The sequence below is a fragment of the Schistocerca cancellata genome, chromosome 8 (assembly GCF_023864275.1).
Source record: "Schistocerca cancellata isolate TAMUIC-IGC-003103 chromosome 8, iqSchCanc2.1, whole genome shotgun sequence".
NCBI classification, from domain to species: Eukaryota; Metazoa; Arthropoda; class Insecta; order Orthoptera; family Acrididae; genus Schistocerca; species Schistocerca cancellata.
The window spans coordinates 199418873-199433134 of NC_064633.1; the positions used below are offsets into that span (position 1 = coordinate 199418873).

At 44.7% G+C, this 14262-nt stretch overlaps 2 protein-coding genes across 3 annotated transcripts in view; one reads left to right on the forward strand and one right to left on the reverse strand.

Moving 5' to 3' along the window:
* The window catches only part of LOC126095049 (probable ATP-dependent RNA helicase DDX10), a 91182-nt gene extending 78616 nt beyond the window's left edge, over positions 1 to 12566 (reverse strand). The window contains exon 1 of the mRNA XM_049909728.1: positions 12355 to 12566. Coding sequence (XP_049765685.1) covers positions 12355 to 12483 — 129 coding nt within the window. The 5' untranslated portion in view covers positions 12484 to 12566. The remainder of the gene's footprint in view (positions 1 to 12354) is intronic.
* A 60-nt stretch (positions 12567 to 12626) lies between these two features.
* LOC126094940 (Bardet-Biedl syndrome 7 protein homolog) overlaps positions 12627 to 14262 on the forward strand; it is a 169288-nt gene continuing 167652 nt past the window's right edge. For both annotated transcript variants that reach the window (XM_049909588.1, XM_049909589.1), the window contains exon 1: positions 12627 to 12802. In XM_049909588.1, coding sequence (XP_049765545.1) covers positions 12647 to 12802 — 156 coding nt within the window. In that variant the 5' untranslated portion in view covers positions 12627 to 12646. The remainder of the gene's footprint in view (positions 12803 to 14262) is intronic.

A 14262-nucleotide genomic window follows, 5' to 3' on the forward strand; every position in this document is an offset into this window, starting at 1 on the left:
TGCATGAAAGGGTGAACCGGATACGGATCACTGAGGCTCTGGATGGCGCTCAGGGAATCGGAGCAGATGACATTAGCAGAGTGTCGGTGGTGGGAGATGTAAAGAACAGCCTGGTAGAGGGCAAATAGCTCAGCTGTGAAGACCGAACAATGGCCATGGAGCTGGTATTTGAAACTGTGTGCCCCGACAATAAAAGAACACCCAACACCGTCATTGGTCTTAGAGCCATCTGTATAAATGAAGGTCATATTAATGAACTTCGAACTAAGTTCGACAAAACTGGAGTGGTATACCGAACTGGGGGTAACTTCCTTCGGGAGCGAGCTGAGGTCAAGGTGAACGCGAACCTGAGCCTGGAGTCAAGGTGGCGTTTGGCTCTCGCCCACTCGAAAGGTTGCAGGGAGTGAAAAATCAAGGTGCTGAAGGAGGCGACGAAAGCGAACTCCATGGTGTAGCAGGGCAGAGACATACAACCCGTATTGACGGTCAAGAGAGTCGTCAAAAAAGGAACGATAAGACGGGTGGTCGGGCATTGACAGTAACCGACAGGCATACCGACAAAGCAGTACATCGCACTGGTAGGTTAGTGGCAATTCACCGGCTTCAGCATGAAGACTCTCGACGGGACTAGTATAAAACGCTCCGATCGCAAGACGTAAACCCCGATGTTGTATGGAGTTGAGGCGGCGTAAGATGGACGGCCATGCAGAGGAGTATACGAAGCTCCCATAATCCAGCTTGGAGCGGACGATCGAGCGATATAGGCAAAGTAGGAGGGTTCGATCCGCTCCCCACGACATACCACTGAGAACACAGAGGACATTTAGAGAACGGGTACAACAGGCAGCCAAATATGACACATGTGGAGACCAGCTAAGTTTCCTGTCAAATGTAAGACCTAAAAATTTTGTTGTCTCCATGAATGGGAGAACAATGGGACCGAGTCGTAAGGATGGTGGGAGAAACTCTTTGTAATGCCAGAAGTTAATACAGACCGTCTTCTCGGCAGAAAAACGGAAGCCATTGGCGACACTCCAGGAGTAAAGACGGTCAAGACAAAGCTGAAGACAGTGCTCCAGGAAATATGTACGCTGTGCGCTGCAATAGATGGTAAAATCGTCCACCAAAAGGGAGCCTGATACATCAGCTGGAAGGCAATCCATTATAGGATTGATCGCTATGGCGAAGAGAGAGACGCTCAAAACTGAGCCCTGTGGCACCCTATTCTCCTGGCGAAAGGCGTCGGGCAGGACAGAACCCACACGTACCCTGAACTGTTGATCCACTAAAAAGGCATGTAAACAAGAGGGAGGCGACCGCGGAAGCCCCATGTATGCATGGTGCGGAGAATGCCCACCCTCCAACAGGTGTCGTAAGCCTTCTCCAAATCAAAGAACACAGCCACGGCCGGGCGCTCCCACAAGAAGTTATTTATAATGAAGGTCGACAAGGTAACCAGATGGTCAACAGCAGAGCGGCGCCTACGAAGTCCACATTGTACATTGGTAAGTAGGCGTCGAGATTCGAGCAGCCAAACCAAGCGAGAGTTAACCATTTGCTCCATTACCTTACAGACACAGCTGGTAAACGAGATGGGTCGATAACTGGAAGGCAAGTGCTTGTCCTTCCCCGGCTTAGGAATCGGAACAACAATAGACTCGCGCCAGCATGTGGGAACATGACCCTCAATCCAGATGCGATTATAAGTACGAAGAAGAAAACCTTTACCCACAGGAGAAAGGTTCTTCAGCATCTGAATAAGAATAGAATCAGGCCCTGGAGCGGAGGACCGTGACTGGGCAAGTGGATTTTCGAGTTCCCGCATGGTGAATGGGGCATTATAACTCTCACGATTCGAGGAGCGGAAGTTAGGTGGCCTAGCCTCCTCTGCCTGTTTTCGGGGGAGGAAGGCAGGGTGGTAATGAGCGGAGCTCGAAACCTCTGCGAAAAAGCGGCCGAAGGCATTGGAGACATCTTCAGGGGCCACAAGGACGTCATTCGTGACCGTCAAGCCAGAAACTGGTGAGTGGACCTTAGTGCCAGACAGCCGACACAGGCTACCCCAGACAACAGAAGAAGGAGTAAAACTGTTGAAGGTGCTTGTGAAAGCAACCCAGCTGGCTTTCTTGCTTTCTTTAATAACACGACGACACTGCGCATGTAATCTTTTATAATTGATACAATTTGCCACTGTAGGGTGGCGTTTAACGATGCATAAAGCTCATCGACGAGCATGTAAAGCGTCTCTATATGCTGCGGTCCACCAGGGGACCAGTACGCGACGTGGAGAAGTAGTAGTGTGAGGGATGGAATATTCAGCAGCAGTGAGAATGACTTCCATGAGGTGTGCGACCTGACTATCGCAGCTTGCGAATGTTTGATCCTGAAAGGTCGCCCTGGAAGAGAAGAGCCCTCAGTCTGCTTTGGAGATGTTCCAACTAGTTGAGCACGGAGAGGGGGTATGATGCAGGAGATGGATAACACGCGGGAAGTGGTCGCTCGAATATGTATCAGAAAGTGCATACCACTCAAACCGGCATGCAAGTTGGGTAGTACATACAGAGAGGTCTAAATGGGAATAGGTGTGAGATGTGTCCGAAAGAAAAGTAGGGGCGCCAGTATTGAGGCAGACAAGATTGAGGTGGTTGAAAAGGTCTGCTAATAGGGAGCCCCTCGGACAGGATGCTGGAGAGCCCCAAAGGGGATGGTGGGCATTGAAGTCTCCAGTTAACAAAAATGGTGGCTGAGCAATAATTTGCGTCATGTCTGCCCTGGTAACAGCAGACGACGATTAAACGGTAAAAATGGAAAATGTAAAAGTGGGGAGAGTAATTCGGACGGCAACTGCCTGCAGGCCGGTGTGCAATGTGATGGGATTGTAGTAAATATCATCCCGGACCAGCAACATAACCGCTCCATGAGCCGGAATATCCCCCACAGGGGGTAGGTCAAAATGCACAGAGGTATAGTGTGGCAAGGCAATTTGATCGCATGGGCGTAGCTTCGTTTCCTGGAGAGCTATGACGAGCGGACAGTGCAAGCGAAGCAGCAACTTTAAGTCCTCTCAGTTGGAGTGAATGCTGTGAATATTCCAGTGAATAAGTGCCACCGTGAGAAGAAAAAGAAAAAGGAGAAGCAAGAAGGGGTCACCTCGGAGGCTGCTGAGGGCCTGGCTTCGAGCGAGCACTGCAGCCACTATCAGTAGGCGGAGAATCATCGTCCATTGATTCAATAGGTTCATTGGCCATCTTGTTAAGATGGCCGGGAGGGGGAGCTTCCTCCGCCGGTGAACGGCCAGATGTTTGGCTACCAGCAGTGCGGCCAGGCGAAACAGATGACGGCCTGGGGCGGCAACTGCTGGGTGACGCAGGAGAAGAAATGCGCCGAGACGGAGAAGGAGAACTTTGCTTCCTATGAGCGTTCTTGGAAGGTCATTTAGTGGAAGTACTGGTCGATGGCTGGGAGTTCGAGGTACGTAGGAGGTCTGCACGGGACGGTTCCTTCTTGAAGGTCCGTGCATCTGACTTCTGGGACTTCGTCTTGGCAGAAGCTGATGAAGCTGCTTGGGTCTGAGGGGTGATGGGAGGGAGAGGAGATGTCGACCGGGCGATCTTAGCACTGGCCGAACAGACGACCGTAGTGCTGAAGGTCAGATCGCATGTCTGCGTCGCCACCTCCCTGGTAGTCCGAGGAGAGGTGAGGACAGTACTGTATTTCCCCGCTGGGAGCAGCGTGGGCTTCCTACTAGCAAATAGCTTGCGAGCAACCGAGGTGGACACTTTCTCTTTGACCCAAATTTCCTGTATACAGCGTTCTTCCTTGTAGATGGGACAGTCACGAGTGGACGCTGCATGGTCACCCTGACAGTTCACACAACGAGGAGACAGAGGTGGACAGTCACCCTCATGGGCATCCCTGCCACAAGTGACACATTTAGCCGCATTAGGACAAGACTGGCGAGTGTGATTAAAACGCTGAAACTGGTAGCAGCGCGTAGGTGTTGGGACATAGGGGCGAACAGAAATAACCTCGTAGCCCGCTTTAATGCGCGATGGCAGCTGAACACTATCAAAGGCCAAGAAAAGTGTCCGGGTCGGTACAAGGTCATTGTTGACCTTTTTCATGACCCTATGGACAGCCGTCACGCCCTGCTCAGCGAGGAAAGACTGAATCTTCTCGTCAGTCATCCGTCGAGCGATCTAGTATATACCACACCACGCGATGAATTCAAAGTGTGGCGAGCATCCACCCGGACAGGGAATGTATACAGGAGTGTGGCCCGAAGCAGTTTTTGTGTCTGAAAGGCGCTCTCAGTTTCTAGTAACAAGGTACCGTTTCGCATCCTGGTACAAGACTTGACAGATCCGGCTATGGCAACTACGCCCTCCTGGATAACGAAAGGGTTGACAGATGAAAAATCCTTTCCGTCCTCAGATCGAGAAACTACGAGGAACTTTGGGGCAGGCGGTAGTACTTTAGTCACTGGTGGCTGGTCGAGTTTCCGTTTTTGGGCAGTAGTCGAGAGAGAAGAAGAAGAGAAATCCATTGCGGATGAATCCCCCATGATTACCAGCATCTTCCTTGTGGGGACCCTCTAAGAGGGCACTCCCGCCTTAGGTGAATGTTTACACCTCAGGTCACACCTCCTGAGAAACGGACAGAGGGACCAATTGGCATGGTCAGAAGGTGTCAGCTCAGGCAATCACCCCTTCCTGGGCCTGGCCTTTACCAGGGGGTACATGCGTGCCTTACTTGTCTAGCCAGGGCGGGGAATTACACGTTACCCAGTCACCGGCTACGCGTGCGATCGCATGGGTTGGCCTTCAGGCACGCACAGGGAGGAAAGAAGAAGAGGAAAAAGAAGGGAGAGAGGGAGAGAAAGGACACACTGTCTCAAACACCGAGGCGGAGACCAGAGGGTGCACAAGAAGGCAAGGAGGAGAAGGCAAAGAGGAGAAGGCAAAGAGGAGAAGACAAGGAGAAGGCAAAGAGGAGAAGGCAAGGGGAAAAAGTAAGGAAGACAGTGAGAGGGAGAAGGACAAGTAGAGGAACCATACAAAGGAAGAAAGAAACCAGAATAAGTGAAAAAACAAAGTGACCACAAATATAAGTCGTGGAACCGTCCGTCTCCGGACGCAGGCGCAAACTACCCCCTTGAGGGGGAGGGACTCCTTTTAGTCGCCTCTTACGACGGGGAGGAATACCTCGGGCCTATTCTAACCCCTGGACCTGCAGGGGGGAGTTGACAGTGTGAACAATATAAACATACAGGTTAGTGGCAGCAAGATTAGACATGAATTAGCTTCTAAAGTACAGGCTTTCGAGTTCATTAACACTGCAGATTGTTTTATTTCCGTTTTCGGTCTTAACCATTATCCTGCCGTCATTTGTCCATAGGTTCTGCAGCCCAAATTTCGAAATCACGCTCTTCAAAATGTTCAGTCTTTCAGAGGTCAGATCCTCGCGTACTGTCAGACCCGACTTCACGAGATTCTTCTTTGCTCTTAAGGTTTCAGATCTTTTCCTATAGGACATAAATTTCACTATTATAGGCCTTGGTTTTGTAGAACCTGGCAACCTACGACCATCTCTATGGCTTCTGTCAATGTCACTCAGAGTCACCTGCATGCCTAGCTATTCTTGGACAAGGTTTATCACTAGTTCATCTGTGTTCTCTCTGCTGCTCTCTGGAATGCCGAACAGTCTGAGATTATTGCGTCTCTGATACTGTTCGAGTTCGTCCGTCTTCTCGATCAATTTCTGTTCGAGCAGTCGTGCTTTCTCCTCACTCGCTTTTAACGATGTGTCCAGTGCACAGATCTCGCTCGCACTCGCCTCCAGAGTTTTCTGTATTTTGTCCGTCACTGCTGCAGTGACAGCATCAGTGATGGTTTGAACAACGAGCCCGAGCGTCTCCTTAGCCTGCAGCGCGGCACTCACCTCAGCCTTCACGAGTACGGTGATGTCAGCGATGCCGGGCGGAGCGGCTGCAACTCCCGGTGTAGACTCCACGCCTGTGCTGTTGCCGGCCTGGCTGTTGGCTGCACTGCGCGTTGTTCGGCGATTTTCAATTTTATGTGCGATTCCGTGTAATTGGTGCTCAGTATGTGATGTAAAATACAACACTCTGCAGTAGATATACGGCTTTAGTATATGTAGACTAGCCTAACTGCTTAAAACACCCCCAGATTTCACGTAAACTTGCGAGCCAAGCTAACGCACGTCACTCACTCGCCGCCACGTTGGTAACCATCCCATCGACGTTACCGCGTGAGGGAGAGTCAACGGTGACTGCAGAGGTGGAAGTCTCCTAGTCTGCCTTGTTTAATGCCCATCTGGGCAACCGTCAGTGGGCCTGACGCTGGGGCAGTGACAGGAAGATGAAGAAGTAGTCACTACCCACTACCATGCAGGTCGCCACGTGCTCTCCAGTGGATAGATGGGAGAAGTCCTGGGCTGCAAATGGATAAATCAATGGCTGAGTAGCTGCCAGCAGCCACACTGAAATGTGTGGCGGGCCCAGTATTTAAGTGGCAGAGGTCGAACTGAGGCAGTAAAGTTTCGACATTTCTGCCTCGGCCAGTAAGCACGGTGCTAGCCCACAAGGGGTTATGGGCATTAAAATCTCCAAAAAGTAGGAAAGGTATAGGGAGTTGATCAATCAGTGCAGCTAATACATTCAGGGTTACTGCACCATCTGGAGGAAACTATACATTGCAGGCAGACATTTCCTGTGTCATCCTCATTCTGACAACCACTGCTTCAGGAGAGGTTTGAAGGGGCTCAGTTGTACTACAGACTAAGTTTAGGACATAAACACAACCTCCAATTGACACTCTATTATAGTCGATAGGGTTCCTGTAATATCCCTTAGAGCTGCGGATGGCAGGGGTCCACATTGCCGAGAACCAGGTTTGCTGGAGGGCAATGCAGAAAGCAGGTGTAAAGCTTAACAGTTGCTGTAGCTCAACCAGGTGGTGGAAAAAGACAGCCACAATTCCACTGGAGGATGACACTGTGAGACCAGGAAGGCATATAACATTCAATGAGGCAGTTTATGCCTCAGGAGCACATGCTGTCACTTACTTATTGCCTGAGCCGCCTACATCCATTGTCTGAGGGTCTGGCGAGACCTAGGTCCTTAGTGGACACCAGAATCTCCACCTCATACCCAGGTGCAGAGATTGTAGGTAGCGGTGGTGTGGGTGCCACCACCATTTCCTTGGTCTTAGGGGTCTTCTTTTTGAACTTTTCTCGCAGCTCCTTGGGTTTCTCTCGCTGGGAGGGCTTCACTGATTCAGTCTCCGGGACTGAGGAGGATTGTGAAGCGCTATGACCAGCTGCTTTTGGGCACTTCAGCCACTGGTGGGCGTCATCTTTCCCACTAGCAGAAACCTGGGAAGGGTGATCCAAGGGATCCCTTCCTGGCGAGAGGAGCCAAAGAAGATTTATGCTTCTCCGGCTGGGAACTGGGGACTGGTGTCCACATTCCACTACACCCACCAGATCCACAGGAATTGGTCACTTCCCTTCACTTATATAGCTCAACAGCAGGTCTCGATACCACAAAAAAACACCTACGACTACAAAAATTGGAATTGAACCCAACTATCGATACCACAAAACCAACACCTAAAACAACAAAACCTGGAATTGAACACTTCCCTTAACTTACATAGGCCAACCACAGCTGACAATAACAATACACATACAGCGATGATGACAAAAATTGAAATCGAACATCTCCCTTGACCAATATAGGTCAACAACAGCTCATGATCCCAAAACACATGCAGCTACAATAACAAAAATTGGAATCGAACATTTCCCATGACTTATATAGTTCAACCACAGCTGACGATACCAAACCACATACAGCTACAACAACAAAGATTGGAATCCAACATTTCTCTTGACCTAGATAGGTCAATCACAGCTACCAATACCAAAAAACCAAGCGCCAACAACTGCGATAAATATAACCAAACCTACAACACATCAAAATCCCCACAAAACATCAGAACTTGTGAAGCTACACATTAGGTTGGCCACCCCAATCACACACAGTCCATCAACTAACCACTCTTGGCCTGCACATCTTACTCACTGCCCTCAAAAAAATGTGAAAAATGCAATAATCCGCAGGGACACACTTTCGCCAGCAATACTCATCTAGATGAGATTGCAGGTTAGAAGAGTACCTCCCCCTCCTTATGACTGACTTAAACGCCCGCCAAAACACCTCTATTGTATTAGTACACGCCCCGGTTTCATAATTTTCAAATTCTAAACTATGGTTTACAACTAAATGATCATAATCCCTCTTCCCCAACCCACTGTATGACAAAAAAACATCTGACACTACAGTACTCCACTCCTCTAAATGCTCTTCAATGAACCCCACTAATTCCCTCTTAGTATGTCCCTCCAAGACCCTGAAAACACAATCCGTGTACCCACCCCCCCAAAATAACAGCCCCCTACACCCATAAACCAATCGGAGACTTACCCGTACCATACTCTCTCTTCCCAAACTCTGATTTGTCTATCTCAACCACCACCCCCGGCCCACAAAAACTTACCCCTCTACTTCAGATACTCTGAACACACTTCCCTACAAAAAGAAAACCAATCTAACACTGTCCTCTTACTCACTCCAGTCTCATGCGCACAAAAACTGATAGAGGACCTATAACAAAAATAATAAGTCATCAAAACATTCACTCTCATGGCAAACCTAGATATTTCGAACCAGATACTGTGTCTGATGCAGCGCCAAAGGTTGTCCGGTTTCGACACCGCCACATTTGACAGTCCCTGGCCCGAGACGCCAGAACTCTCGCCAACCACATATTCTCTCTGCAGACACTACATCTGACAATCTCTGTTATCAATCTAAACATCTGGAAAGACTTTATCAACAACATCATATCCTCGCCCTCCTCTGCCCACAACCTCCCACAATTGTATTTCATTATCATATCCAGAACTACCAAAAGAAGCCACATAATAAATTAGATGTCTTTTACCGCACCACAAACAATGCAAACCAACAAATCCTATCAAAAAGACAAACACATAAAAAAATATTTAAACAATAACTCACTGAAACCAATTTCAATCCTTCAGCCACAGACAATGCCAACAACTCCGCTCTGCCAACATCAAACACACACACACACACACACACACACACACACACACACACACACACACACACCAGAGGGCACTATCAATCACAACAAGACATCATCTACAAACACAACCAACTCATAAACTAAACTCTGTGCTGTAATACAACAAGACAACATCTACAAATGCATCTACTCATAAACTAAACTCCACGCCGTAATTACATCACACACTACAACACCCTTATGTCATGGGCCATAGCAGAAGGGTGGGATCAGATGCCTCCGTTGACCCAGGAAATGCCTATCTCAGGCATCTGACTGTGAGAACCACAATATCTTCCTACATGAACTGAGTTTTTATGGAACATAATATTGTCACCAAATGGATAGGTTATATCTAGCCAAAAGAAAGTAGGAAGTTGTTCTTAGTAACTCAATTAATATACATCTGGGGACGTAACTCTGACTGGGCAGAAATAACATATAGGGTTCCTGAAAGATCTATCTTAGGTCCACTGTTGTTGCTCAAATCTGTAAACAATCTTTCATCTAATATGCAGCAAGCAGAATTAGTTATTTTTGTGGATGACACCAGCATTGTAATCAATCCAAGCATACATAAACAGCTGTAGAAGAAATGATAAGCAGGGTTCTTAAAAGTATCATTGACTGGTTTTGTGTGAATGGTATCACTCTTTATTTTAAAACGACACAATATAGTTTTGCCCATCCAGAGGTACTACAGCAATAATAAGTGTAACACATGGTAAGTAAATAATAAATAGGGCAGTATATCATAATTGTAATGTGTCCATACAGATGAGAATTTAAACTGGAAAAAGAAAATTTCAGAGCTCTAAAAACAATTTAGTTCGGCCACATTTGCACTTAGAATCATTGCAAATCTTGGGGAGAGATAATGAGTAAGTTGGCTTTTTTGGATATTTTCATTCAATAATGTCGTATGTTCTGGGATACCTCATCCTTAGGAAGGAAATTCTTTGTAACTCAAACATGTGCTCACCCACCATAATCACGTAGACATCTGTTTAAGAAGTTGGGCTTTCTGACTACTGCTTCACAGTATATTTATTCCCTCATGAAGTTCGTTGTACATAATCCATTTCAGTTCAAAACAAACAATGATGTACATAATTATAATGCCAGAAGAGAATTTGGACATTTGTTACTCCACATTGCAATTGTTTTTAGCATAAAAAGAGGTGCACAGTGCTACAACAAAAATTTTTGATCACTTATCCAGAATCATGAAATGCCTGACAACAAAGTAGAATTTGGAAACAAACTGAAAAAGCTTCTCCTTGACAACTCCTTCTTTTTTGTAGAAGAATGTAATGTGCAAAACAGGGTGAATAGGAATTACTAACTCCTGTTGTATATTTAATAACGACAAACAAGAAACAAAAATAAAACTTATAAATATGTACCCACATTAAGAAACTAATTTGCAATGTGAATGTCAAATGATCTATTCCACTTTATTAAGACTATCTTGTAAGTGATCCTTGGAACATGAAACTAAGAACATCTAACTGACAGTGTTTTCTCAATGTGCCTTCAGGATCAACAGTCCAGCATAATTCAATGAAGTGTATCAGAGCCATAAATACCCATGTTATTTGTAAATGACACAGACAATGTATCCATATGAGAACCTTTGTTAAGCATGTTAATTAATAAATATATGTTCATTCATTGCATTCTGATGATCTTACCAAGAAAGAGAACCTTCATAAATGTGGAATGTGTCAATGTAGCCATACATTAACAAAAGAAAAGAAAATTAAAGGAACTTAAACCTGTACACAGAATATTAACAATAAACTCTCAACATGCTGCTCAATACTACTTGTACTTACACCAATTAAATGTGGCCTATCAGCAACTTTTAAGGAACACTGTGACTGAAAGTCATCTTTTTCTCAGTTAACATTAAATACCTACTTTTTTCTTCATATATAGTGCCAAAAAATTCTAAGAGTGAAACACTAAAGCAACAACATTCACATGCTTCAAACAATCTTGTGTTGTGTGGTGGAGCATATGTCATGCATAAACTTCATTTCCCCTAGCCTGTTCAATTCAAGAAAAGAATGGTGCATGGCAAGAATGAATGACGGCAAACCTCCTCACCACTTCAAAATCATCTTGATTTTACAATATAGGCCTATGTAAGTGAAAGTAGTATGTTTCTTGATTCTTTCTGGAATTTTTAATAATGAAGCTTTCAGTAATGTAGAATATCTGTTTTGTAGTGCAAGCACTGCATCTCTTCTATGCTCTTGGACCTCACAAGACATCATAACAAATTGTCTTGCTCTTTTGTGGGATCACCTTCAACTTCTCTTGCCTGATAAAGATCCAAAAGAGCAGTGCTGAGGAGCCTACATCATAAAAGACACTGTTCTTTAAAATTTTATTACACCCCCTTACAAGAAGAGTGAAGACACATCATCTCTCACATTAGTACAGTGTATTGTCAACACTGGTAGCGGTAATCAATGAAATTTTCTTACTTGCAAAGGTCAGTTTAAAAGTGAATTAAGAGACAGAGTGTACCCTCTACCACAAACTACAGAGTAGCTCGGAAATAATGCTCTTCAGAATATCCTGTAATAAACGTAAAACTTATAGCTCAGATCTACAAACAATCACAGTAAATGCAAACACTGACGAATCAAATGAAAAGAAATGTGGTAATAAATGAGCTCAGTTACACTGCAGTACAACACATAGCCATACGCTACGAAAACTTCATCAGCATCACTGTAAATCTGAATACACTGAATTATTCTGCGGTGATATATGTGTATGGGGGCTAATACGAAAGATGTACGATTTCAAACTCTAGAAGCTTATTTTATTTCATATCGGAATATATCGGCAAATACAAATAGCTGCCATTGGCCACGTTAAGACGCCAATTATTGACTTGGAAATTCTTCTGTGTGTCTGTTGTATCTTTCTTTATTCTTTTACACTGTTTCATTCGTACACCACGAGTTCTAAACAGTGCGATGAAAACTGAAGCAAAGGCATGGCTGCGATAGAGCCACATGGGTACGCAATGTCAAACACTTACGTTTCCCAATAATGTTTTCAATTTTGTTTTTTTAAACATGGTGACTGATTTTCGACACACGTACTTCTGACAGATTAAAGTTCATACCTTAATCCTTAAAATGAAGTTTATACTTACGTCTGAATACGCGCTTTGAATTTCCTGTATTTCTTGGTCCTCCGTTTTTGCCACTCCCTTCTTTTTCTTATATAATTTAATCTTTCTCCTATTTTTAGTTTTGTTGAATTTCTTAATAGTGCCACTCATTTTTTTTTTCGTTCTTTTCGCTACACACACACGAACTGCTTGTTTACACCACAACAATTTTTACACAATGTTCGCATCACATAGTCTCTGGTCAGCGATAACATTTATAACATTCCAGAGACGTTTGTTTGGATGTATGTCATAAATCTATGGTCGAAAATGTATGCATCACTATGGAGATTGTTGTATACGATACGGTACGAAGTTTATGTTGACAATGGATCTTGAGTTTTCGCGTGTGGACTACACATTGCTGGGATTAACGTATCCGAGGACAGCTAAACTGTTACCAAGTCAGGGGCAGAAGATACCACAGAAGGTCGGGGCAATAGCAGTAACTAAGATTTAAGATTATTATTTCAGTTTTTATGTATAAATTTGCTCAACTGTGGCGCCTCTCGCCAGTGGTCGGCATTAGTATACCAGGGTTGTAAATGATGTGCCTTCTTCTATTTTGGTAGGTACAAACACGTAACGGTGAAACTGTGATACACGGTAAGTCCGCACTCGGATTCAGATCCACCAAGTACAGTACATGAAAAGTGTCAATGCTACTAAAACTGTTGTAGGTATTCTGTCCATTCGAAAACAATTTTTATTTTATGTTGTTGTGTTTTATCGATTCCTGGTAGATATGTTCCGGAGGAAATTGAACTAGATCGAGAAAAATTATCGTGAAGTCATTTCCTTAAAGGAGACCTTCAACCACGTTGATCATTAAATTCTACTAAGAGAAATGATATGACAGTATAGATGTTCTCCTTGTAAGGATGAAATAGCATTTTTTAAAAAACAATCGCCCTTAACAAATGTTACCGTAGGATTAAAATTAAATTCCGAATGGGGAAACACCAGATTTGGTGCCCCACAAGGTCTAGTTCTTGACCCATACGAATTATTTACGAAAGATAAATCATCATTTATAACCATAATAGTAATGCAACAGGTGTATAACTACATAACTGTACAAAAGATAATTCAATGGACCAATAAAAACAACAAGTCATTGAGCCCAAACAGCGTAGCACTTAATCTCATGTTATGTGATTTCAAATTATTAAAAATGTGTTACCATGTATGTACCAGACACAGAGTTAAGTGAACGCGCCCAAAATGAAACTTCATGTGTGAAATCTTTGACATATAGATGGAAATTAGATTGAGTTTGCACCAACATGTGGGTAAGGTAATGAAAAAGCTCAGCTGTTCATATTTTGCACATTAATATTTATTGCATCTCTTTTGAATCACTCCACCAAGTCCCCTATTACTACTTATAGCACCCTAACCTGGGCTTGTTGACCTCTTCCATCTGCCAAATTCCCAGACTTTTCTTCCCAACATCACACAAAATCCAGACCCCATACAAACCTGGAACTCTTTAAGTGTCAACAATCCACTAAGCCACACACCCAAATTCAGTCATCCCAAATCTTTGTTTTCCATCTACATCTACATCCATACTCTGCAAGCCACCTGACGGTGTGTGGCGGAGGGTACCTTGAGTACCTCTATCGGTTCTCCCTTCTATTCCAGTCTCGTATTGTTCGTGGAAAGAAGGATTGTCGGTATGCCTCTGTGTGGGCTCTAATCTCTCTGATTTTATCCTCATGGTCTTTTTGCGAGATATACATAGGAGGGAGCAATATACTGCTTGACTCTTCGGTGAAGGTATGTTCTTGAAACTTTGACAAAAGCCCGTACCGAGCTACTGAGCGTTACCGAGCTACTGAGCGTCTCTCCTGCAGAGTCTTCCACTGGAGTTTATCTATCATCTCC